This window comes from Podarcis liolepis (assembly GCF_965112155.1).
Source record: "Podarcis liolepis genome assembly, chromosome: 7".
Lineage (NCBI taxonomy): Eukaryota > Metazoa > Chordata > Lepidosauria > Squamata > Lacertidae > Podarcis > Podarcis liolepis.
The window spans coordinates 58,451,507-58,477,740 of NC_139561.1; the positions used below are offsets into that span (position 1 = coordinate 58,451,507).

The 26,234-nt window shown below is 49.7% G+C and overlaps 2 protein-coding genes across 2 annotated transcripts; one reads left to right on the plus strand and one right to left on the minus strand.

The window, feature by feature from the left end:
- GNL2 (G protein nucleolar 2) lies at positions 1-19,338 on the plus strand. Its single transcript, XM_083511600.1, has 16 exons — positions 1-433; positions 1,886-1,970; positions 5,377-5,471; positions 5,690-5,829; positions 8,004-8,188; positions 8,566-8,632; positions 11,786-11,944; positions 12,356-12,469; positions 14,108-14,236; positions 14,572-14,676; positions 15,150-15,308; positions 15,965-16,072; positions 16,988-17,424; positions 17,965-18,044; positions 18,717-18,817; positions 19,177-19,338. The coding sequence occupies exons 1-16, from the start codon at positions 370-372 to the stop codon at positions 19,321-19,323; spliced, it is 2,175 nt and encodes a 724-aa protein (XP_083367726.1). The 5' UTR covers positions 1-369; the 3' UTR covers positions 19,324-19,338.
- Positions 19,339-20,401: 1,063 nt separating this feature from the next.
- Positions 20,402-26,098, minus strand: DNALI1 (dynein axonemal light intermediate chain 1). Its single transcript, XM_083511688.1, has 6 exons — positions 25,904-26,098; positions 25,648-25,784; positions 23,857-24,026; positions 22,996-23,174; positions 22,094-22,258; positions 20,402-20,754 (listed from the first exon to the last, which is right to left on the minus strand). Exons 1-6 carry the CDS (start codon positions 25,982-25,984, stop codon positions 20,719-20,721), a joined length of 768 nt encoding a protein of 255 aa, XP_083367814.1. The 5' UTR covers positions 25,985-26,098; the 3' UTR covers positions 20,402-20,718.
- Between the last annotated feature and the right edge of the window lie 136 nt (positions 26,099-26,234).

Genomic DNA, 26,234 nt, shown 5'->3' on the forward strand with positions numbered 1-26,234 from the left:
GGACGGACGGACCGGAGGGACTTACTCCTGAGTGGACAGAGGACAGAGGCGTGGCCGGAGCTGGCCCGCCCTGGAGAGTCACGCCGCCTTCATGCTTTACGGACGTCATCCAACAAGAGCTCCCCGCCGGTCACTTCCAGGAGCGGGAGTTTGTATGTGGTAAGAGGAATCGTACCAAACCTTTCGCCGTGACGTCACGGCCAGCTTCGGAGCGGTGCTGGCGAAGGGCAGCGAACTGACAAGCTGCGCTTGTGCCCGAGTCACCGGCGGCGGAAGTGCGTCACCGCCTTTCCCGGAAGTTGCTGCTGAGTATCTTCCGGCCGTCTGAACGTGGCCTGAGCTGCAGCAGGAACTGTCGCCGCCGCCGCGATGGTGAAGCCGGGATTCAAAGGCCGCGCCAGCATCAACCCCTCGCGGGCCAGCACCAACCCCGGTGAGTGAGTGGGGTGGGCGGGCAAGGGAAAGGAGGGAAGGTCGCCAGGTGGGGGTAGCCCCTCCGGGCTGGATCCTGCGCTCTCCCCACGGGGTGCTGGGCCTCGGCGCTGGTCCGCAGCAGAGCTGCAGGTGAGGCCGCACTTGGAAGAATGCGTCATGATGCATATGGGGGCAAAAAAAGGAAAGAAGAAAAAAAGGTATTAATTTCTCCTGAACTGGTGGAAAGTGACCAGGAACCTCAGGGTCGTAGTGGCCCAGCACGATGGGGATGTCGAAAAAGGTAAATTCCATGCTAGGGATCGTTAGAAAAGGAATTGGAAATGAAGCCGCCAATCTCATAATGCCATTATGCAAAACTATGGTGCTACTTCACATTGAATACTGTGAGCAGTTCTGGTTGCTTCACCTCTGAAAAGATATTGTAGAACTGGAAAAGGTTCAAAGAAAGGGCAGCTAAAATGATCAAGAGGATTAAGCATTTCCCCAAGAGGAAAGGTTGCAGTGCTTGGGACTTTAGGAAAGCTGAGTAAGAGGTGACATGATAGAAGTTAATAAAAGTATACATGGCCTGGAAAAGCGGATAGAGAAACGGTTTTCTTCCTGTCTGATAACACTAGTGCTCATGGGCACCCAAAGAAGCTGAATGTTGGATAACTCGGGTCACATAGAATGAAGTATTTATTAAAGCACGGAGTTAAACTCTGGAACTCGCACTCACAGGAGGCAATGATGGCCACCAACTTGGATGGCTTTCAAAAAGGATTAGACAAATTAACGAAGAAGAGGGCTACCAATGACTACTAGCCAATATGTCTATGCTGTGCCTCCACAGTTGGGAGGCAGCAATGCTTCTGAATGCCAGTTGCTAGTATTCCACAGTAAGGAAGGCGCTCTTGTGCTTGAGTCTTGCTTTTGGGTTTTGCATAGGCACCTGTATGGTTGGCTGCTGTGAGAAGAACAGGATTTTGGTCTAGCTGGAACCCTTTTGGCCTGATCCAGCAAGCTATTCTTATGGATCTTGACATAGCTGTTCAGGCCGTGTCTGAGCATTGCACTACCAGGTTTTATAGTATGGCCTTAACCAACCTGGTACCCTCAAGAGGCTGGGGCTACAACTCCCATCTGCCTCAGCTAGCTGAGGTGGGTGGGAGTTATAGCCTCAAACTTCTGGAAGGCACCAGGTGGGTGAAGTAGTACATTGAAAAGCTCTGTGGAGCCACTTAGGTCCATGGTGACAGAAGATGGTAGCATAGATGTCACAGGGGGAAAATGTTTTTCTTTTAACAGTTCCTTTTCTTCATCTTTGGTTACTTGTGTCCACACAAGCTGACACAGGTTCCTTCATTTGTACAATTCCTCACTTACACTGGAACTGACTGATGGTTCTTTTAATTTTTGGTCACCATTTAGTCACCATGTCTTTCATTTTCTCTCTCCCTCATCACGTTAGATCGGCCAAATGGCGCTGGAGGCCACAACATGCGGGACCGGGCAACCATCCGGCGCCTCAACATGTACAGGCAGAAGGAACGCAGGTGAGGCTGGGTGTGTGTATGCCATGAACTGCAATAAACACAGTACTGGCTGGAGGGTTTCCTAGTCAGGGCACTGAGGTTCCTAAAATGACAAATTCATGGAGAGGACCATAATGGCTATGCTCTGCTTCCACAGCTGGAGGCAGCAATACTTTTGAATACTACTTGCTGGAGACCACAGGAGGAGAGAGTGGTCTTGTGCTCTGGTCCTGCTCATGGGTTTCCCATTTGTGGCATCTGTTTGGCCACTATGAAACTAGTGTGCTGGACAGGAGGCCATTGGCCTGATCCACCAGGCTCTACATATGTTCTTGTGTAAAATGACATTTAAAGAGGACTTTTCCTGAGACCAGCAAACCACAATCATGTTTCATGAGGAAGCTTGATGCAGAAATTCATTTTAGTCACTAAAAGGAAAGGGAGTCATTTATTAGTTGGTTCAGTTTACATCCTACACTTCATCAGTTCCATTGATCTCAGAGCAGGGTTTTTTAATGATAATTTATTTATTTATACCTCAGCCACATATCAACACGCTATAAAGCAGTGCTATTTTAACAAGATAAAGTAGAACAAATATCAATGCAGTGATAAGAATGCAGCAGAGCAGCACTAGTAGCTAGTGAAGTATTTGCTCAGCTCTCCCCTCTTACCAAAAGCCTGATTGAAAAAATGAGTTTTTAGAGTTTTGCGTCACATCTTCAAAGCAAATTCCATGGAGGTTTCTGGGAAAGAAAGGAAAAAAACTTGTTAGCAGCCACAGGAGGGAACAGTTTGGATTGGGTCTATGCAGGACGAAGGAAGTTCTAACCCTTTGCCCCTGTACAGTGGCCTAGATCCAAATCATCTTCTCTTGCCAGCTGCTATAACATGTGTAAGGGAAAAAGTACAATCTTAAGCGCTTAAGGCCTTAAGTCTTTTTCTCCATTGTTAATAGAAGTTCTGGGTTGGGATAGAATTTTGATCAGGGCTGTGACATAGGGCAGAATTAGGTTGCTTCCTGCCTTCGGCAGCATGGCCTGGTTCCAAATTGTCTCTTCCATGGGGTTGCTTTTTGTAATATAAGAATATTGCAATATTCTGTCATACCATGTATGGTTTGCTCATACCATGTGAGGATGTTCATTAGGTCTTGTGGGTTACAAAGTATAAAAGCACAAAGCAAACGATGAAACAAAAAAAGTTAAATATTTACAACCAAGTCCTTCCCTAATTTTGAGAGAGCGATAGTGGTCACTCCAGAACAGTCTTCCCTTACTGCCATCTGTGGAAGCAAAAAGCCTGCCATTCCTCCAGTTCTCTTCTGGGTTGCAGCCCTGTGATTTTTCAGTTTTGCCTCCTATGAAAACCATGCTCTCCTGCAAGAAGCAGTGCTGCTTATGCAAATAAATAAAAGCAAGCAACTGCATGTGCACATCAAATTGTGGTTCTTGCAGTCTGAATTCCTGCAGACTCCTGGCAGCTGACTTTTTGATCAGAAATCCAATAAACTAAAGCACAATTTGTTGGTGGACTGCCTCATTCCTGCTGGGATGACTGTTTTGTGTGTGTGTGTGTGTTTTAAAAGGCTGCTCTAGGTAGATCCTTGTGTCCTCTTAAGCAAGAGCACATCCATACTCAGGATAAAAGATTATAGATTTCTTTAAAACTTCTATCAAGGAAAACATTCAGCATATGGACTCTCCCTGTAAGTTTACAACACCCATCAGTGCATCACAGGGAGCTGTTGTTGCAGGAGGTTGGACTAGATCACTTTTTTTTACTTTCCAACTCTATGGTTATATGATTCCATGAAAAGAAGTTGTCTGCCCAATTGTTGGTCTGTTAGTTTTTCTTATTTAAATCCTGTAAGTAATAAATCTACTTCCTCTGTAAGTTGCTGAATAGCTGGAGACCCCCCAATCTGTTTCTTCTTTTCTTAAAGTAAAAATGAAAAGTGGTCCATTAGCATTAATAGTTATTCCCAGAATTTGCTTTTATTAGCATCCTTTCCATGTCGCAGCAAGAGATTAGTAAGCAGAAGTGGTTGTGGGGCTCTGCTTCAAGCTAGTTACTGTGGTGTGTTTGTTTTTTGGGTCAGCTATTCACTGCTAAAAGGGCACTTCCCCCACCCCACTTAGTTGAGACACAACTTTTGCTACCCCACCTTTCCTCAATGCCATTCTTGCCTGCTCTTCCCTCAAGATCACGTTCCCATGCTTTTCTGCTTCTGAGCTGACCTTGAGAGCAACTAACCTATTATTGCCCATTCAAACACCTCAGCGCTTGGCAGGAAAGGGTTTCGTGCTGACTCCGCACTTCAGAAGAGGCCACATGACATGCAGGTCTTTCCCCCATCACTGAGCCCGGGGAGCCACTGTTTTCGAAAGTCCTTCTATCTCTGTAAGCTGATTCAGATACAGGTTCTTAATAAACAGGGCTCAAGACCCTCTTGCCATCCCCTCTGCTCCCTCACCTGTTGCCCTGACACATGGAATTGGCAGACATGCATCACACCAGTGTTGCCGAGGAGAGTCACAGCCGCTTTGCTGGAAACCTAGATCTGGGTGAAGCTGCCCTTCTTCAGCTGCGAGGCTGAAGTCACTGCTGCCTCCTGTTTTCCTCAGACTTGGCGCCTGCTTCTGTACTGTCTGTAAACAAGTCGATTTCATGCCCCGTTGTGCAGCCGGCATGTGCTCTGTACCCCTGAGCAGGTGCTAAATGGAAGCAGCCTTGCTGTGTCTCCCCAAACATCTCTGCCTGTGAAAGGGGGCCAAGGGCAAAATGTGGAACCTCTTAGTGATGTGTTTTTCAGAGGCTCTGCTCCATTGCTTGGCGCGGCCTGTGGAAAAGTGTCAGCCTTGGGTAACAGGCATTCTTGCCCCCGCCTCAGTAACCCTCCTGCCCTCCCGCCTGACATGCAGCCAAGGAGCCCTTATTGCTTCCAGTTGTTCACCTGGAGCCGTACAATCAGCTCCCTTCTGCTCCGTCTTGTGTTTCGCTTGAGCGTTTGCCCTTTCCTTCAAGCCAAGGAGCAGGAGCAGGATGGAGGGACCAGCTTATTACTCCCCTGGGAGCCCTTATAGGTACGGTTTTGTTTCTGTCAAGTACATTTTCTGCAGTCCTCCAATTCCAAACACGTTTTACAATCTTAGCTGTGTTCGCCCTCTTAATACATCGGAATCTGCGAGTCGGCTGAGTGGTCCATCTAGCTCCTTATTGTCCACACTAATTGGCACCAGCTGATCGGAGTTCTTCCAGGGAAGGAATCTGGGACCTTTTGCATGCAAAGTGTGTCCTCCGCTCCTGAGCCTTTGGCTCCCTGTTTCCAATTCAGGGTTGGGGAAACGGAAGCTGAAAGGGACTAGTTTCCCTCAGACAGGATCAAGCACAAGCCAGCTCTCCAGTGGCTGTTCTTTGTCTGCAGGAACAATCGTGGGAAAGTCATCCGGCCACTGCAGTTCCAGTCCACGGTGGCACCCGGCACGGTGGCAAGAGTGGAGCCCAACATCAAATGGTTTGGTGAGAAAGTTTTTGGCTATGCTGTGGCACAGGTTTTTTTTAAAGGATTTCTTCCTTGGGTGAAAGGCAGACGTGCAGGGACCCTAGTCAAAGAGCTGGGTTTGGATAAAGGCCACCTTGCACCTGCTCCTAAATAACTGCTTATTTCATCAAGCCCAAGGTGTGGGAGGCACCATATTGGGCCTGGGGTGCCCCCATTTATGGTTCTCTCAATGCAGGTAACACGAGGGTGATCAAGCAGTCGTCCCTCCAGAAGTTCCAGGAGGAGATGGAGACAGTGATGAAGGACCCCTACAGAGTTGTCATGAAGCAAACCAAGCTGCCACTCTCTCTCCTCCATGACCGAATTAAGCCTCATGTAAGTCCTCCTCTTACCACCTTGTGGTGGGGACTCTTCTCTCCCCACAGCATCCAGGGCCCCTATTTTGTTCTTTTCTTGGGTGTAGTTGTATGCATGCTGGACTCTGGGGAAGACTTCTGGGTTACATTTCCCACGCATTCACAGAGAAAAGCATATTCCAGTAGGCGTAATTGCAGTAGGTGCAATTAAAGGCCTAGTGAAGGTGTGAACATTGACTTTGCAAAATAACTCCACATAAAGGTTATTCTCTAGTCCACCAGTGCACAGATGCCGACATGCCCAGAGAGGAGGGGGGCAGCCTTTGTTAGGCTTTGTTGCCTGAGTGTCCGTGTCCCTCCTCATCTTAGTCCATTCATGTAAACCATGTGCCATTTTGTGATTTGCACCTGCTGAATTGCTTGTCTCTGTAAACCCCCCTCTAGACTTTTCTCCCTTCCCGCAAAACTCCCCAGTGCCTGTGGGCTGCTTCCGAGTGAGTAGGAGCCTTCCTTTGGTTCCAAGCCTGATTGGCTGGAGGAGGGCCCTGTAGAATATGATTACGTTTGCAACTTATAGATGTAAACTGAGTTGCAGCGTGGCTGCTCGCCCTTTGCCAGGAGGTGCCCAACATGCAAGGGCTCAGTAAACTTGGGGGGGGGGGGTTCTTGACCCATCTATTCCAGCACTGTGTTCTTATACTGGCCTCCCAGTTGCCCATAGAGGAAAGCTACAGGAACCCTCTCCCCTCCTGTGCCCTAATAATAATAATAATAATAATAATAATAATAATAATAAATTTTATTTATACCCTGCTCTTTCCGGCCAGAGCCGGGCTCAGGGCTGCTAACACCAATAAAATTACAGTAAAATCATAATAGGGGAAAAAAATACCAATTTAAAACACAGGTTAAAATGAAATTTAAAATGCAGTCTCATTTTAAAAGTAGCCCATAGATCAAAACCATAAGGGGAGGGAAAACATAAGGGTCAGACTGAGTCCAAACCAAAGGCCAGGCAGAACAGCTCTGTCTTGCAGGCCCTGAGGAAAGATGTCAGGTCCCGCAGGGCCCTAGTCTCTTGTGACAGAGCATTCCACCAAGTCGGGGCCAGTTCTGAAAAGGCCCTGGCCCTAGTTGTGACCAATTTAACCACCTTGCAACCTGGGACCTCCAAAATGTTGTCATTTGTGGACCTTAAGGTCCTCTGCGGGGCATACCGGGAGAGTCGGTTCCGTAGGTATGTGGATCCTAGGCCGCATAGGGCTTTAAATGCAACTGGCATTTGGAAGCATTGCTGCCTTGAACTGTGGAGGCAGAGCAAAGCCATCATGGCTAGTAGCCACCAATTGCCCTCCTCCTCCATGCATTTGTCTAATCTTCTTTTAAAGCCCTCCAAGTTGGAGGCCATTGCTGCCCTCTGTTGCATGCCAGGTGTGTTCATGTGGAACATGTATGCGGTCTGTGGTGTTTCTCTGGTAGCCAGATGTGCCAATTCCCAACTCCGGGCCATTGCCCAGGCCTGGCACTGAAGAGGAGGCCGCTTGGCTCTGTCCTCTGGCTTCTTAGGTCCGCCCCACAGCCGGTGCCTTTCATCTCAAGCCCAACATTCCCTCTGCTCTGGCCCACGAGCCGGGCTCTTTCTTCTACGCATACTGAGCTCTCGCAGGACAATTTTGTTTTCTCACGAGTTTCCATGTGTCTCCAATAAAAGGAAAACATCCTAAATTAAGAAAAGAGTTCTGTGTAACTTGAGTGCACATCACTTAAATGAGCAAGCCTTGCTCTCTGTAGGAGACTCGCTTCCAAGAAAAGGGCTGGCCCTTGCAGCTGGACTTTGAAAGAACAAAGCAAAATGGGAGGCAGATTCTCCCTGACAAATCTGGGCCATGGCTGGATCTGGAGCCCTCTTCGATGGAACTGAGCAGAGAGAGCAGAGGGATTTGCACCCTTGTAGCTTTAATTGCGTTGGACTGAGCGAATGGCAATCTTAATAATAAGAGAAATGGAGCAGGTCTTTCTGGCAAGCCCCAGGGCTGTGGCTCAGGTCTGCTGGGCTGCTGCTCTCAGAAAAAACCCCAAACAACAACAGAACAGGGGCAGTATGTTGTCCAAATCAGTTTAACTTGGGTGTCTTGTTCTGAGCCAGGGCAAATGAGGTGTGACTTCTCCCTCCCCCCCCCCCTTGCCTTTCAGAATTCCAAAGTCCACATTCTCGACACAGAAACGTTTGAAACTACATTTGGCCCCAAAGCACAAAGGAAGCGGCCCAACCTCTCGGCAAGTGATGTGCAGTCCCTGGTGGAAAACGCCACTGCTGGAGCCAGCAGCTATGACCAAGAAAAGGACAGGGATCGGGTGACAGAAGATACTGGAGTGAGGTGAGCCCCTGGAGCATCCTCCTAGGGAAGGGGATCCCTCTCCCGTCTCTTTTTCTTTCTCTCCTCCCCTCCCCTCAAGGGCCCCGTTGGCTGAGTTAGCAAGACAGGAATTGGAGCTTTTTACCCTGAGTCAAAGGCAGGACTAACTGGTTTTTTTCCTGTCTCATGGACTGGGCTGGATCACTCCCTCAGAACAGGCTAGCTAATTCACTAGCTGAGAGCCTGTGTGGTTTAGTGCTTACAGCATCAGACTAAGACCTGAGAGACCAGGGTTCAGATCCCCATTCATCTCACTGGGTGTCCTTGGGCCAGTCACAGCCTCTCAGCCTAACCTACCTCACAGGCTTGTTATGACACCTTCAACTGCTTCTTTGCAGGGAGGAGGCGCGAGAGGAGATCTACAAGAAGGGGCAGTCCAAGCGCATCTGGGGAGAACTGTACAAGGTAGGCTCTGTGGAACTGTGGGAAGGAGGGCAGTTCCCATCTCTCAGCCGGAACGTGACCCAATAGGTCCCTTCAGTTGCTCTCCATCCATTTGCTTCTGGGAAGGGCCTTGCAGAGGTAATCCCTGCTGTGATGTTCTGTGTGCTGCTTCCTTCCTTATGACTTCAGGCTTATACAGGGGAGGCGTGATGACAGTGCGGCATAGCGGTTTCAGTCTAGGGCCTGGGAGACCAGAGCTCAAATCCCTACTTGGCCATGAAGCTTGGCCTGCCTCACAGGGCTGCTGTGGGGATAAAATGAGAAGGAGAACTATGTTTGTCACCTTGAGCTCCTTGGAGGAAGGGGGATATAAAAGCAGTTAATCAATCAATAGCAACAGCAGCTCTGGGTCCCAGCTCAGCTCACTGAGGCCCTCTGACCTCTCCTTTAAACTGTTGCTGCTGCATTTTCCTTATCTCTGCTGTGTCCAGAGTTCTGTGTTCATAGCAGCACTCAGCCACTTCCCTTAGCTTACACATGCACTTGTTTTTGTGTGTATGAGAGAGAATGTGCACCTTATGTTTTCAGACAACCTCTTTGTTCAGAAGTCTTTGGTAATGTAAAACAGCCAGAGCAGAACTGCTGTTCCCCATTCCACTAACCCAGGGGTCTGCAACCTTTAAGACAAAAAGAGCCACTTGGACCCGTTTCCGAAGAAAAACAACAACTGGGAGCCGCAAAACCATTGTGACATTTAAAGCATGCACGCCGCTGCCCTCCGATCTGACAGCAGGCGGGAAGGTGACGTTGGGATGGTGCGTGACTAACGCACGCACCGCCCCCATGCGACGTCACAGCCAGTACAGCGCCCGTCACAGTGGGGAGTGTCGGGGCGCACAATGCGCCTCCTCCCCTCACTAGTATCCGCCCCGGAGCCGCAGCAAAGGTGTAAAAGAGCCACATGCGGCTCCGGAGCCGCAGGTTGCAGACCCCTGCACTAACCTCTGAACGCAGTGTGGTGAATTTCAGCAGTTTGAGTGTGGGAGCTGGACCTCTTTGCAATAGATGCTCTTGTGTTTTCTGCAAGCTAAGCTGGTCCTGATCCTGGAGCCTGGTCTTTCCCTCTTTCCATGCTGGACTTGCAAAAGTAGGCAGTCTGAATTAGTTTCCCTTCCGTGTTCTTTCCTGTTTGGAAGAGTACGAGGGCTGCTGAAGGTAGCTAGACTGTGGGGCCTGATGGTGGCCTGAGCCAGTCTGTGGCAGTGGGTCTGGGTTGCTGATAGGACTGTGCAATAAATAAGTGTTTAAACAAGGCAGGCAATAGGCTTCCCAGGGGGCACCTCAGCTGAACCTGTACAGATAATTTGCAGGCAGTGTCTCACTCTTTCAGATCCGCTGGTATCTTTCCACTTAAAAAAAGGTAAAAGTACCTCTGACCATTAGGTCCAGTCGCGGACGACTCTAGGGTTGTGGTGCTCATCTCGCTTTACTGGCTGAGGGAGCCGGTGTTTGTCCAGAGACAGCTTCCAGGTCATGTGGTCAGCATGACTAAGCTGCTTCTGGCGAACCAGAGCAGCTCATGGAAACACTGTTTACCTTCCCACCGGAGCAGTACCTAATTATCTACTTGCACTTGACGTGCTTTCGAACTGCTAGGTTGGCAGGAGCAGGGACTGAGCAACGGGAGCTCACCCTGTTGCGGGGATTCGAACTGCCAACCTTCTGATCAGCAAGCTCTAGGCTCTGTGGTTTAGACCACAGTGCCACCCATGTCCCTATATTTCCATTTAGAGCTCAGCTAGTTATGCAGAGCCTGCTAACAATCCAGGAGCAACACCCCTCCCTCCCACCACAATCAAAGATCCAGCATAAACAAAGAACTAGGAAGACTTCTTTCTTCACTCACACTCACCCCCACCATGAAAAAAAGAGGACAGAGTTTTTAATTTTTATTTTCTGGTGGTGTTTATGTTGTTGGTTCCCCCTAAATAGCTTTCCTCCATATTAAAAAGGATGGTTTTTTAAAAAAATATTTAAAGGAGACTATCTTTTTGCTTGCTTGCTCTCCCTCCCTCCCTCTGATAACAAAACAGGAGAGATTGGTGGGGTGGGGGCTTTTGGGGGAGCCCTGTGGGAGGGAGAATGGAAGGGAGAATACTTAGCTGGCTGCCTTATGCTGAAATGGGAGGTTGGGTACTATGAGAATGATGGAGGAGGGTGTTTTTCAGTAAGCAGTGCAAGCAAATACAGTGGTACCTCGGGTTCAGGGTACAGACACTTCAGGGTACAGACTCCACTAACCTAGAAATAGTACCTCGGGTTAAGAACTTTGCTTCAGGATGAGAACAGAAATTGCACAGCAGCAGCGAAGCGGCAGTGGGAGGCCCCATTAGCTAAAGTGGTGCTTCAGGTTAAGAACAGTTTCAGGTTAAGAACGGACCTCCGGAACAAATTAAGTTCTTAACCCGAGGTACCACTGTATGTTTCTAATCACAAGCAAGTCCTACTGAATTCCACAGGGCTTACTCCCAGGTAAGTGGAAATAAGCTTAGTTGAACTCTGGGGTTTATGCATGCATAGATTCCACTTAGTCCTTTGAGTGGGGAAGCAGATGTAACTTGACTAGTAAATCACTTAGGCTACTCTTAAATTGGCGTTCCGTGTGCTGCGCTGGCTTGCCAGATGCAGCTTGTCACGCTGGCCACGTGACCCGGAAGTGTCTGCAGACAGCGCTGGCTCCCGGCCTCTAGAGTGAGATGAGCGTACAACCCTAGAGTCTGTCAAGACTGGCCCATACAGGCAGGGGTACCTTTACCTTTTTACTCTTAAATTAGTTGAAAATAGATTGAATATATTATATGGGAGTTCATTTAATATTTTTATTAAATCTACTACTTCCTTACACTTTAAGGCCCTCTGCTGTCACAGGGAACCACAGCCCACCCTCCGCCACTGCATGGAGGTATGGGGGACCCTCTGCTGCTGAAGGGAGGCCCAGCAAGGGCCTCCACCGCTGCAGGTGTATATTGTGATATGTCGAGATATCGTGATGTTTAGCTGGTGATATATCATGATGTGGAAAACCAGATATTGCCTAGCCCTAGTCGCTGAGATTCTGTGGAAAGTTTCCTTCTAGTCTAATGTGTGTCCCTTGCCCTCTCTGTGCCCTTCCAGGTCATTGATTCATCAGATGTCGTTGTGCAAGTGCTGGATGCCAGAGACCCCTTGGGAACCCGCTCCCCCCACGTGGAGACTTACCTGAAGAAGGAGAAGCCCTGGAAGCACCTAATTTTTGTCTTGAACAAGTGTGACCTTGTGCCCACATGGGCCACGGTGAGTCTCGTGAAGGAGGGGTGCTTGCTGGCAGAGCCAGGAAAGAAGGCTGCCCTTTGATGGCTTCCTGCCAAATTCCCCTGGAAATGGCCTTGTCAACCCCAGAAGCTGCTAGGTCTGAAACAGTTCCTTGGAGTGGAGCGAAGGGTTAGGCCACAGCTCCCCTGGGTGGGGGCTCATTGGCAGGGAAACCAATTTTGGAAGTGGGATTTTGGAAGTGGGATTTGAACATTTCCAAAGTGCTAGACCTGCAGAGCAGGCTTTTCGTTATGATCCCTGCGTAGCAGGGCTGTTGGACTAGTTGACCCTTTGGGTCCCTTCCTACTCTGCACTTCCATGGTTCTGTGATTCTATGAGTAGGTGTGCCTTGTGAAGTGGGATGCTGAATGGCACACTCTTCCCTTCTCCTAGAAACGCTGGGTGGCTATTCTCTCCCAGGAGTACCCAACTTTGGCCTTTCACGCCAGCCTCACAAACCCCTTCGGAAAAGGGGCCTTCATTCAACTCTTGAGACAGTTTGGAAAGGTAAGGCACATCTTTGTTTCAAAGGTGCATTGCAGTGGCGTGCAGTTACTAAGACTAGGCTTGTCCCCTAAATGTTCCCCTGGTGCCTCTTTCCCAAAGCCCGGAAAGCTTCTGCCTGGCTTAGGGAGGGAGGTGCGAGGCTCCAATGGGTCCAAGATCCATCCTGCCATCTTCCCAAAGCCCATCTGGTTTTTGAAAGGAGGCTGGAGGGCTCCATCATCCTGTCAGAGCCCTGGTACCTCTTTTGCAAAGCCCGGGAATTTTCTGACTGGCCCTAACTGTTCCCCATGAAAAATTTCACTGCACGCCACTGGTGCATTGTCGGTAAAGAACCTTGGATTTTTGGGGGGGTGGGGGTGGGGTTGCTGAGATGCAGTCCTCGGCAGGAGATACAGTTTCAGAAATCCCCATGGGGTTGGGGGGAGGACTTGGATTCTGCTGTGCTAGGAAGTCTGATTTCCTGGGAGCGTCCTCCCTCCCCCCAAGAGGAAGCCATCAAGTTTCACATGAGAGATGCCAGCAGGTACCATCTTCTATTGTTGGGGACTGCACTGCATAGGTATGGCGGTGGCAGCTGGTGGTGGGACAAGTAGATTACTTGAACTGCTAGGCTAGCAGATGACTGTAGGTGTTTGTGTGTGCCCATTGTCATTGAGAACCTCTTTCCCTCGGCCCGAAAGCCCAGAAGCCTCTGTTCTTGCACACTTGCACTGGAGCAAGCTTATTTTCTGCTGCTCCAGAGGGTAGACCTGAATTAGTGAATTCAAACGAACAAGGAAGGAGGTTCCAGTGAAACATGAGGAAGAACTTTCTGGTGGTAAGAGCTGCTTGACAGTGGAACAGGAAGTCGTGGACTCCTTTTCCTTGGAGGTTTTTGAACAGAGGTTGGATTCATTAGCTGTGTTTCCTGCATTGCAGGGATTGAACTAGATTACCCTTGGGGTCCCTTCCAACTCTATAGTTCTGTGATTCTGTGCTAGTTCCATACTGACAGCCGCCCCTTCTCTCAGTGACTAGACAAGCAGTGATGCCCCAAAGAACCTGATGTGCTGCTTTTCTGCTGGAAGAGAGCGGCGGCGGCAGCAAAGGAGGTGGCAGCTGTTTGGCCTCCCTCCTTGCTCTTCTCCAGAGTAAACTGGGGAAGGGGCATAGCTCAGTGTGCAGAAGGTCACTGGCATCTCCAGGAAAGGCTGGGGGAGGCTTCTTCTCTGAAACCCCGGAGAACCATTGCGGCCGCTTAGTGTAGAGGATTCTGATTCTGTTCAGGGCAGTTTCCGTTCTTCTTTGGTGAAGTTAAGGATTGCTGTGTCCTCTAAGAGAAAGAGGTCTATTGGTGGCTACTAGCCACAATGGATAAGCTCTGCCCCTACATTTAGAGGCAGCAATGCTTCTGAATATTGGTTGCTAGAAACCACAGGAAGGAAGAGCACTCTTGTGCTCGAATCCTGCTTGCAGGTTTCCCTTGGGGGCACCTGGTTTAGAACAGGATGCTGGATTAGATGGGCCACTGGCTTGATCATACAGCAGCTGTTCCCAATAGCTGATTCAGAAAACCAGCACCCCTCTCCAGGTTGGACGTCTCCTGTTTGAGGAGGCCCAGTGGATGCTATGCCCACACACGTCCTTCTCTCCCAACAGCTGCATGTGGACAAGAAGCAGATCAGTGTGGGCTTCATTGGCTACCCCAATGTGGGAAAGAGCTCTGTGATCAACACACTCCGTTCCAAGAAGGTCTGCAATGTGGCTCCCATTGCTGGCGAGACAAAGGCAAGTGGCCTTCTTCATCATCCCCAAAAAGTGGGGGGTGGGGGCTCATGTTTAATCTCCAGTAGGCAAAGGCGAGGATGAGTTGCTAAAGGTGGCTCTCCCCCTCCTCCTTCAATCAATCCCTACTGTCATCAAGGAGGAAATGCTGCTTCTTAATCTCCAGGGAGCAACCCCTGAAGGTGTTTGACTCTCCTTGCCCCGGCAGTGTTGAGGAGGGAGAGGGAGAGCACATTAATTAATCTCCGCTGAGCAGCCCCAGTTTAAAGTAGCTGCTATCACATTCATTTTCAGGTGAGTAAGGAGGGCCAAGTTGATGCCATTCTTTCCTCACACAGGTGTGGCAGTACATCACCTTGATGCGCCGCATCTTCCTCATTGACTGCCCAGGTGTGGTGTACCCCTCCGGTGACACAGAGACGGACATTGTGCTGAAGGGAGTGGTGAGTAGTGGAAGGGACAAGCGTTGAAAGGAGCAGGTGCTTCTCTCCTAGCCCAGCCCTGGTTTATTATTTATTGCTCTGAATTTATATCCCACCTTTTTCTCTAAAGAGCTAAAGGTGGCATATATATGGCTTTCACCTGCCTCATTTTATTCCTACAACAACCCTGTGAGAGGCAGTGACTGGCCATCAAGGTCACCCAAGGTCCTAGTGCAACACTAACCACTACAGTACTCTGACTCCCCATATTTGTTGTCTACCATATTTCACTATCAAAAAGGTGCTGAGGATTAGGATACTTGAATTGTCTTTGCAGAGGCTTCCTGGCTCCTCAACATCTGGCAGAGGGGACACACAGGCCCATCAGAACCCCTGCCTTTGCTCCTTGGAGCCACCCTGCATCGTTCTCACTGCTGCAGCTGTGCCCCAAATGCCCCAATGCCGTGGTAATGAGCTGCTTTTCTTATCTCCAGGTTCAAGTGGAAAAAATCAAGTGCCCGGAAGACCACATCGCTGCCGTGCTAGAAAGGGCCAAGCCAGAATACATCAGCAAGACGTACAAAGTGGACTTCTGGGAGAATGCAGAGGACTTCCTTGAGAAGCTGGCCTTTCAGATGGGGAAGCTGCTCAAGGTGAAGGAGGAGAGCCTGCCTTTCCTTCCTGGGGATTGTGGGTGGAGGGTTATATGGCCAGGCTGTCATGGAAGAAGTCACTTGCTTGGGCTAGCTAGCTGCTGAACTGCAATTTGATTGGGGAAACCCTGTAGCTCAGTGGCAAAGCATCTGTCTTGCAAGAAGGTCCCAGGTTCAATCCCCAATGGAATCTCCCAAGTAGGCCTCTCTCAAACTCCGGAGAGCTGTTGCTAGTCAGTGTAGACAGTACCGAGCGAGATAGAATGAATATAAGGCTAGGTTCCTGTGATTAATATGCCAGGAATGTATGTACTCTGGAAGCAATGTCAATAATAGGAAAGTGTTTCATCAGAGGAAGAATGAGAAGAGCAAGCAGGCACTCTTTGGTGACTTGTCTCGTTCCAGGAATCCATCCATCCAAGTGACAGGTGTTGGCTACATGGGGAAAGGTATGCTTGTGGGGTTCTAGAGAAAATGGGGTTGCAATCTATCCCTCATAAGTATCCCCACCTTCTTGCTGTAGCCAGAACCTGCCTCTTGTGAGCTCAATAATGAGACTCCACCTTTCCTTTTAGAGAGTTTCAGCAGAGAGGCCCCTTTTTTCACAAATGTCTATGCTTTGTGGGTCTGAAAGCACTGTCCCACTGCCATTTCAGGGAGGAGAGCCTGATGTGAGCACAGTGAGCAAAATGGTGCTGAATGACTGGCAGAGAGGCCGCATTCCTTTCTTCGTGAAGCCCCCAAATATGGAGCAGGGCTCCCAGGTAAGAGCTGCATGTTTAAGGTGGGTGAGCAAAGGTGCCATCTGATTTTTCAGTCCCAGTGCGGTCGTGGCTGGAATTCTTTGGAAAACAGAAAAGATGGGATATAAATCCTCCAAAAAAATAATTGATTTTGAACAACATGTAATGTAAACTGGTGAGCAATATCTAAGCAAGTGGAGCAGAATTGATTTTGCCTGGTCCTCATTTGGATGGCAAGCAACTCTTGGACTAATAAATCACCCTTGTCCATCAGCCATGGCAGAAAACAGGATGATCTTACTGGCCAAGTGATTTTACTCAAAAGGGGGGCAGGGGCAAAACATTCCATCTACCCTCATGGTAAAAAGGACAGGACAAATGAAAATGAGACAGCACTTAAGACCAGGCTAGTCCCACTGTTTCAGTGTTTTTTTTTGGGGGGGGGGGTCCTACATCAAATACCTTACACTTCTAAAATCACAGTAGAAGGTGATTCTTTCTTTAATTCTAACAGAAGTCACTGCTGTTTTGTTTACTAGTAGTTCTTTGCTGCAAACCAAAACCATGGAGAAAATCAGGAGTCCTCCCCCGCCACCCCAAAATAAAATAAATTCAGGTGATTTTTGCAAATATAAAGGGATGGTTTCTAAAAGGAGCTTTGGGTCAAGCCAAAAACTCTAATCTGGAATCCCTGGCCCTTAATCATAGAGATGTAGGGGAAGGAGCACTTGGTACGTGTTTAATGTGGAAGGAAAATCAAAGAGCATATCTAATCTGCATTTTGATCAGTTTTTGAAGCTGGACCCTGCTGAGGTGCAATTACAGACCCAGCAGTGGGAAGTAAGATGTTCTGGAGTGGAACTGACACATTGGCATGTGGGTGTGGGTGTTGGTAATTGTGGCTCCCAGAGATGCTTCCTTCCCTTCATCTTCCAGCCCACAGGTGCTGCTTTGGAAGTGCCTGCAGCTGCCAGTCTGAGCGAGAGCCCTGAGGAGAGCCTTGTTGTGACGGAGACAGCCGCAGCAGAGCCCAGGGGCGAGGAGGGCCCCCCACAGGAAACGAAATGGCCCTTGTCCCATGTGCGGCAGAACTTTGGGAAGCTCCACGTGGCCCCTCAGTTCTTGAAGGAGGACCTGATCCCTGTGGATGTGCTTGATGTTGATGGGACGGACAGTGATCTGGAAGAGGAGGAGGAGGAAGAAGATGGGGAGGAGGAAGGGCACTCCCAGCTTGGCAAGACAGATAACAGGCCCTCCGGCAAGGAAAGCACCAGGCAGGACCCAAAGGCAGTGCTGAAATCCCTGGATGAGAAGATTGCCAAGTACAAGAAATTCTTGGACAAGGCCAAGGCCAAGAGGTTCTCGGCAATAAGGTAGTGGCTTTTGCGCTGTCCCTGGGAGTGGGATGGAGCTTGGTTGAGCTTGATAGTTACATGGGTGTAAAAGTCCAAAAAGTGGAGGCTAAGCTTCTGTCCAGCCATTATGTTGCCTTTCCGACCCAGCGGCAGCTGAGGCAATCCAGCTGGCCACAACATGCCATGAGCAGAGATTAGATGACTTGGCCCAGCCACATACTGCAGAGGAAGGCTTTTGCTGTCCCAGGCATTGCTTGCCCCCCCCCCCCCCGGCCTTGATTTTGGGAGGTGGTCTTGCTCCATCAGCGAGTACTCTTCTGGGGACAAAATTGAATTTGCGACAAGGCTAGTGTGCTCTTGTGCCACAACCTTCAGTGTCTCTCTCTCCCAGAGTATGTGATGTGTGCGACTCCTGCAGAGGTGGATGGTATTGCTAAATTGTGACTGTCGCAGATGGTATGCCTGCTTAGATGGCAAGGTCTGTGTGTGTCTGTGTCAGAATGCCAGCTGTGTGCAGGTTTTTGCAAGGGCCTAAATGCCCACCTCCTTGCCTTGCAGAATTCCCAAAGGACTGAGTGAAAAAGTCTTTGCAAAATCACAGTTGGACTCTGGTGCAGTTGCAAGTGATGAAGCTGCAGGTAGGTTGGCATTATGACAGCACTGGGAGGTCTCCATCTGAGAGCTCACCCACAAGAGGCCCGTCCTGCCTGTAATCCCATGGTGAGAGGGGATGGCCTGCTCCCGGCTGTCCTTGGCTGTGCTCCTTCCACTACGCAGTCCTGAGTGACTGGGAAACACAATTGAAAGCTCTACATCAAGGGAGGGGTCAATTATTAACAAGAATATTATTTATTAAATTTATATACTGCCCTTCTTCCAAGGATCACAGAGCGCTTCACAGTATAAAGGCAAACAACAAACAAAACATTACCCACCAACTTCCATTTAATAAGGCCATAAATTGTTTCTTTAGTCAAAGGCTTGGGAAAAGAGGAATGTTTTAACCAGGCGACCAAAGATCTATAATGAAGGCGCTAGGCGAGTCTCCCCAGGAAGAGCATTCCTCAGATAGGAAGCCACAGCAGAAAAGTTCCATTCTTGTGTTGCCACCCTCTGGACCTCTTATATTCTATGGATTGGGCTGTCATCGGCCTAAGTAGTTGCAGGAAGACCTTACGTCTTTGGGAACCCCTAGCCACTCATCACCCTGCAGTGCTGGGCAGTTTGGAAAAGCTCCAGCCATCGGCCTGAGCAGAACCACAAGTTTCTGGAGCATTTTGCCTCACACATTCTTGAAATGCTGCTTTTAGGGAGCCCGAGGAAAGCTGAGAAAAGAGGACGGCAAGAGGATGGTGAACAGGACCAGGGTGCCTGTCCGGTGAAGGTTTGCAAGAAACAGAGTTCCAAAGAGGTAGGTGCCAACAGTATCTTTCTGCAGCTCCCACAGTTTCTGGGCAAGGGGGGCTTTTGCAGCTTATGCACAAAAATTTGTACAGCATGTTACGTGGCTGGGAAAATATTCACTGTGTAAACCCACCTTTTGTTCCTTTTAAATAACAATGAATTTGCCCATTCATTTGCACATGGCAAAATGACATGGGCTGTGGCAGCAGTGATGCTTTCCTTTGACTGACTAAAATGGGGAGGGGCCAGGGCATGTTCCCTCTTCCACAGTCTCCTGTGTCCCCACTGCATCTGATGGGTGAGATTGTCCAATTAAAAACAAATTGCCAAAGAGGGTAGCACAAACTTTCTTTGCTTCTTTCACAGAGGAGAAGAGCAGAGCGGCAGCAGCATTCAAAGAAAGTCGGTGTCCGATACTATGACACACATAATGTCAAAAACAAAAACAGGAACAAGAAGAAACCCAACTCAGCAGGACAGAAATCAAAAACTAAGAGAAATAAACACAAGTAATAGTTTTCTGATCTAGACGCCTTTCTGTCCAGTTTTCTGACTGAAAATAAGGATTCAGCTTTAGCCCGCATGTTGCGTCTATGCGGTATTCCTGTGCTCTCAAATTATAGGTTCTCTAATGTTAAGGGATATGTTTCCTGTGTGTTTTTGGCAGATGGAGAAATTTTTATATAGAACCTTGAACTTGCAGATGCTTCTGTAATTGGAGCTACAAATCATTGATAGAGCACATACCTGCATGTAAATAAATAAACCTGCCATAAAAGGAGATGGGATCAGTTAGCTCTGCTTCATGCCAATTAAGCAAACAGACCTTGTTAAACCTCTGGCTAGGAAATTAAGAAATGAAGCAGCAGCAAGTAAAACTGCTCATTTCCCGAGTTAAACTATGGAACTTGCCCAAACACAAAGCTGTGATAGCCACCAATTTGGATGGGTTTAAAAGAGGATTAGACAAGTGCATGGAGGAGGAGAGGGCTATTGGTGGCTACTAGCCATGGGGGCTATGCTCTGCCTCCACAGTTCAAGGCAGCAATGCTTCTGAATGCCAGTTGCAGGAAGCCACAGGAGGGGAGAGGGCTCTTGTGCTGGAATCTTGCTTGCTGGGTTTTCACTGGGGCATCTGGGTGGCTACTATGAGAACAGGATGCTGGCCTGATTTAGCAGGCTGGTGGCGCTGTGGTTTAAACCACTGTGTCGCTCGGAAGGTCGGCGGTTCGAATCCCCGCAACAGCGTGAGCTCCCGTTGCTCGGTCCCTGCTCCTGCCAACCTAGCAGTTCGAAAGCACGCAGTGCAAGTAGATAAATAGGTACCACTCCGGTGGGAAGGTAAACAGCGTTTCAATGCACTTTGCCAGAAGCGGATTAGTCATGCTGGCCACATGACCTGGAAAAACTCTGTGGAAGTGGACAAACGCCAGCTCCCTTGGCCTGTAGAGCGAGACAAGCACTGCAACCCCCGAGTCGTTTGTGAATGGGACTTAACTGTCAGGGGTACCTTTATCTTTATGTTTTTAAAGAGGTTGACTGGATATTTAAATATCAAGGAAACTCATGCCAATTAAGCAAACAGACCAAGTTTCAGAATTGTTTAGTTTAATGTGACTTTGTAGAGCCTTTGTCCTGCTGCGGGGCAGAGGCTTGCCTGGTAATAACAAACTGAAGTACTACTACATAAAAAAATACTTAAAAAAATTCTAGTTAGGGTAAACTGGTGAGGCAAATCCCAAGCAAGCTGAGAAATCACTAGAAGCAGAGAAGGGGAGCTGATCCAGATGAGAGAGGGGGGTGCAAATTAATTCTGGAACCTTTTTTAAAGAACTCTTGGAAGATATTCTTTTGTTTGCCACTCAGGAGGCACTCCCCTCTCCAGCCCTGGGCTGTTGGAAAGGTCCGCTACTTCTTTGGTGCAATGATGCCTTCAAGCTGCGCCTGAAAAGCAGAAAAATACAGACTAATTAATTAGTCTCTCACTTTTGCCAGAAGGTGCACATCTAACAATCCACTGCTTCACTTGGAGGCTGCTGCAGTGCTGGGGGCTAAAACAAGTTGGAGTGGAGAGGGGGGTGTTGTTTGTTCTTGCATTCCTCATCCCATGTTTTATAAATTAAGTTTCTTTCATTCTTGGCATGGAAGTCTGTTGCTTTATGAGAAGAAAGTGGAGAGTTGGCACTGTTTCCTGGCTACAAAAGTCTCATTTCATAATGTAAAAGTACTAAAGAGGAAATTGAATCAAAGTTGCTGTAACAGTGGTTTGCATTCTCTGCTTTCATGACTGGCCGTGAAGCCCTTGGCTGTCTGAGGGCTGTGCTATGAACATCATTTCTGGGACTCAGGCTCACAACAGTGACTAGAGGCAACTGGATGCCCAATTAGAAAAAAAACACCACTGGCTGCCACTGAACAAGGAAGGGTTACTGGGGGCCACATCCAATTTTCTTGCTGGTTTTTCTTCCCTGCATGCCAGAAGCAGGCTCCACCAAGGAGGCAAATCTTTAGTAAGAGGAAAGTGTTTTCTGTCCCTCCACCCCAATCATAACACCCCTAAATTACCTAAGGGACAGGTGGAAGGAAACAAGACTTCTAAGCACACAATACCCATTGTGAAGCATTCAAACAGGCCTCGATTTCCCATAAGTAGCCCTTTGAAACTTGGTGAAATATCCCACCCTGTCAACTGACGTGCTCAGCTCTGTATGATCTGGTTTTGATCAGACGGACTAAGGTTAAAGAGTACAGTTGCACTTCTGGGACCCTTAATAATGCCCCTCACTACTAGTGAAACATGTTGAACTTTCTACATAGCTGATCCTCTCAGCAAGTCTTAAGTCCTCTGATTAAGAATACCACTGCTGATTAGCATATGGCTAACAGATTAGAATTAAGGACTCTGGCCTTCCAGACCAGGTTAAGGACTAGGGACATGCCTACATAAAACCAGGCTCTGGTATTTTCTAACAAAACATACATTACTGGGAGGCCATGTAAATTGGGAGCTAGAAACTGGCCTGACCAAATCAACCTGGGTGTGTGCCCTGTGTATAACAGATGAGCAGGAAAGATGTAGCAACCCTCCCAAAGTCAGAAACCAATAGATGATGGGGCGGGAAGGCTCCTAAAGTCTAATCGCAGAATCCTGTTAGGAGCATAGAATTTGCTGGACTGTAACTTCCATCATCGCTGACTGGAGCTGGGAGTCCAACAGAACTTGGATGTCTAAGAAAGAGTGGTTTCTTTATGCACCAATCCAGCCCCTGTCCCTATAACCAACCTTGAGCTGCTGATTTGTTCGTTTCAGGAACTGCACTTCTTCTGTGTGCTTCTTCTCTTCCACCTGCCGCCTTTCAAGTTCCCGTTTCTCAATGGCATCACACTTGGCCTTCTGCTCATTCACTTGCCTCTCCAAGTCCCGCTTCTCATCCTCTAAGTCTGCAATCTTGGAGCAAAAAACAGACCCACCAGGTTAATGAGTGGCCACAAGAAGTGCAGTGTTACTTCTCCAGGCCTCATGGAAGTGTCTTTACTGTCACCTAATAGAAGCAGGCAGGGACGCGGGGGTGGCGCTGTGGGTAAAACCTCAGTGCCTAGGACTTGCCAATCGTATGGTCGGCGGTTTGAATCCCCACGGCGGGGTGAGCGCCCGTCTTTTGGTCCCATCTCCTGCCCACCTAGCAGTTTGAAAGCACCCCTAAGTGCAAGTAGATAAATAGGTACCGCTTTATAGCGGGAAGGTAAACGGCGTTTCCGTGTGCTGCGCTGGTGCTGGCTTGCCAGAGCAGCTTCGTCACGCTGGCCACGTGACCTGGAAGTGTCTTCGGACAGCGCTGGCCCCCGGCCTCTTAAGTGAGATGGGCACACCACCCTAGAGTCGGACACGACTGGCCCGTACGGGCAGGGGTACCTTTACCTTTAATAGAAGCAGGCAGGATGTGCGACAGTAATTACTATTCAGGTGGTTCCCATGGCTTGCTCACCCTAGGCAGCTCAGCCTTGGAGCTGATGTTTCTCCTTTGCAAAGTTGCAATAAGATGCATTGCACACCGACATCTGCACAACTATAAGCAAGTGGTAGACTTCATGCTTGCCAAGAAGCTTTGAGGCCCAAACCAACTCTGCCTTTCTCTCCCCAACTAAGATCGTGCAGCGGTGGGAGATGTTGGCCTCCACACTTACTCTCCTTTCCATATCAGACTTGCCCTGCTCAGCCTGCAGTGCCTTCCTCATGCCAAAGGCAACACTGCTCTCATACAGGGTCTGGTAAGCAGCAATTGTCATCCGGATCTCGTCTCGCACTCGCAACAGCAGCAGCCCCCGCTCTGCACAGTTGATGGTCACCTCTCGGATCAGCTCATCTGCAAGGGAAGAGTTGCAAATGAGGCTTTGCATGGGAAAAGTCTGGACGGATGCTCTTTCTCCCACCCACCTCCAGAGGTTGGAAGCTAGGGACTCATGACTGCCTTAAAGGACAAGAATTCTTCAGTGTTTGATGTTCCAGCTTGCGAGCAAGTTAATGGCTCTAACTTAGGTTTCAAAGCTGTACTTGTAGCAGCAACAAAGTTGATCAGGGAGGCTTTTCCTAGGAAGATGAACTACAGTTATTTAGGAGGCAGGTTAAAAAGAAATGGATAAGCAGAAAGGGGTGTATTTTGGGGGTGAGGGTGGGATGGGAAATAACACTATAGTGTGTGACAGTGGTACCTCTGGTTGCGAACGGGATCTGTTCCAGAGGTCCGGCCAGATCCCGAGGTTTTCGCAACTCAAGGATCACTGTTATATGCATGTGCGTGGCAGTAGACTGCTTCTGCGCATGAGTGTGCGGCAAAACACTTCAAGGTTTGCCACTTTTGCAACCTGAAGTTTACGTTACCCGAGGGTAATGTAACCCGAGGTGCTACTGTATTTTAATTGGAAGAGGTGTAGGACTAGAACTGGGCGTGAGGATGTGACAAATCATTGAAACGAGGACCTGGGACTCATGCCCTCATTTTCTGGATGAGATTGTGCATGCGGAGAGGGCTGGCTCTGTTCACTCACCAAAGCACTGGGAGTACAGCTCTCGCCTCACAGGGCAGATGCCTGTCTCACGGGCCTGGCGCTGCTGGAGTTTGAGGTCCAGCTGTTCCTGCAGATGCACCACATCCATGCGTGTGCTGGGGGTGCTCGACACCTGCTGGATCCATAGCTGGTTCTCTTCCACCCATTCTCTACACCAAAGCAAGCAGAGAGAGGCTAGGATTCAAGGAGACCAAGCAGGCTCACTTTATGTTTTGGGAATGAAAGAGACATTTCCAGTGGCTTCTAAATCTTAGAAAGGAGACAGCAACCCAAAGCCTGTTCAGACCTCAGTTTATCATGGATTGTGAATTCCTCGTGCCTCCATCATTCCCAACCTAAAGTGTCCTCTTCAAACTACTGCTGTCCCATACCTAAAGGTAAAGGTACCCCTCCCCGTACGGGCCAGTCGTGTCCGACTCTGGGGTTGCGCGCCCATCTCGCTTAAGTGGCCGGGGGCCAGCGCTGTCCGAAGACGCTTCCAGGTCACGTGGCCAGCGTGACAAGCTGCATCTGGCGAGCCAGCGCAGCACACGGAAATGCCGTTTACCTTCCCGCTAGTAAGCGGTCCCTATTTATCTACTTGCACCCGGGGGTGCTTTCGAACTGCTAGGTTGGCAGGTGCTGGGACCGAGCAACAGGAGCGCACCCCGCCGCGGGGATTCGAACCGCCGACCTGACGATCGGCAAGTCCTAGGCGCTGAGGTTTTACCCACAGCGCCACCCGCGTCCCGGGGGTCCCATACCTAGTCCTCCCTAAATAGAGATTCGCATGCTTTGAAAATTTGAATACAAGAGCTACATCAGTTGTATAGGGAAACTCCAGATTTAGGGAAGAGAAAGTGAGTGACAGCAGTAGTTGGAAGAAAACATGTAGAGGAGGACATGGGCATAGACAAGTGGGGGGCAGCTGACCCCATAAATCAATAAAAATACTTAACTGAGGTCCCCCCAACACAAAGCCTTCCCCCTAATAGAAATCCTGGCTATGCCCGTGGAGGAGGGGGAATTAAAGGGGGCACGGGGGAGGGGTTCATAATCCACATTAAGCTGAGGAATGGATGGCTCCATGTCCAAGGGCGTTAAGAACACTGTAGCCTCCACTCCTTGAGCTGCTTGGATCTGAGTGCACTGTGAGTAGACCTGTAACTGCAGGATGGAGCCGCAGCTCAGTACAGTGGTACCTCTGGTTGCGAACGGGATCCGTTCTGGAGGCCCGTTAGCAACATGAAAAGATTGCAACCCGCAGCGGCGCATTTGCGCATGGGTGGGTTGTGACCTGCTGCTTCTGAGCATGACGTTATTTTGTGCTTCTGTGCATGCGGCGAAACCTGGAAGTAACCCTTTCTGGTACTTCCGGGTCGCTGCGGGACGTAACCTGAAAGAACATAACATAAAGTGGATGTAACATGAGGTATAGCTGTATTTGGGTGGGTGTGGATGTTTATAACCCTCTAAAGCTGTCAGTTCAGCATGCATCTGCAGAGGAAGGTTTTTTTTTGCTGTTGCCACTATAGAGAAGATGTGGACTTCTTCTCATGCAGAGCGAGGTAGCTGGGCAGTGGGTGCTTGCCATGCCTGGAATGAACGGGGACCCGCCCCCCCCAATAAAGAATAGAGCTTCCTTGCTGGCCTCTACTGTGGTGGGGAGCCCTCCAGGACTGGTAGCTCAGCTGCCCCTCCGGCCCCAGCAGGAGGAGGGGGAGTCGAGAGGCCCCTGCCCAGGAGCCACTTGGTTTCGGACCCAACCCACTCACAGAGCCTGCATCTCACCTGGGGGGCAGGATGGCGTTGAGGATCTCCTCGGGCTGCTTGGTGGCGTCTACAGTGGGCGGCGGGGTCTTGCCCTTCGGCGTCGGGACGGGCCCCGGCGGAGGCCCCACCTGCGGGCTCGCCTTCAGCGGACGAGCCTGCGGAGGAGGAGGAGACGAAGACGGAGACAAAGGCAAGTGGAGCGGGGCTGGCTGGGGTGAGCGGAGGGGCTCCGTGCACGGAGCTCAGACCCAGCCGCCATCCCCCCGGGACGTACCTTGGGCGAACGCTTATCAGTGTTGCGGCTGACCAGCACCGGCGTCTCATAGCGGAGCAGGGAGTCCGCGGGCGGAATCATGATGGCGGCGGTGGCTCCTCTCCTCCTCCGGGCGGGCCCGGCTTTCGCCCCGGGACCTGTTGTGCTAAGGTTGGCATAGCGACGGCGACCGGGCTCGGACAAGAAGCCCAGTCACATGACACGCTCCAGCCCGCGCCTGCGCAGAAAAGCACCGTTCCATCTACAACACGGCAGCCTAGAGACACGCAGGAGCCGAAAGGGTCCGTGAGAGTAGCGCCACCTGCGCCGACTTCCGGGTACCGTGGACCGC

What these genes read in the sequence shown, in the direction of transcription:
- GNL2 (XM_083511600.1), top strand. Translation starts at nt 370, where the DNA reads ATGGTGAAGCCGGGATTCAAAGGCCGCGCCAGCATCAACCCCTCGCGG. An exon ending in GCGGGCCAGCACCAACCCCG is followed by an intron (nt 434 to 1,885) that starts GTGAGTGAGTGG and finishes TCATCACGTTAG; the next exon opens with ATCGGCCAAATGGCGCTGGA. An exon ending in AGATGGGGAAGCTGCTCAAG is followed by an intron (nt 15,309 to 15,964) that starts GTGAAGGAGGAG and finishes CTGCCATTTCAG; the next exon opens with GGAGGAGAGCCTGATGTGAG.
- DNALI1 (XM_083511688.1), bottom strand. Translation starts at nt 25,984, where the DNA reads ATGATTCCGCCCGCGGACTCCCTGCTCCGCTATGAGACGCCGGTGCTG. An exon ending in CTGATAAGCGTTCGCCCAAG is followed by an intron (nt 25,785 to 25,903) that starts GTACGTCCCGGG and finishes CCTCCTCCGCAG; the next exon opens with GCTCGTCCGCTGAAGGCGAG. An exon ending in AGTCTGATATGGAAAGGAGA is followed by an intron (nt 22,259 to 22,995) that starts GTAAGTGTGGAG and finishes TTTTGCTCCAAG; the next exon opens with ATTGCAGACTTAGAGGATGA.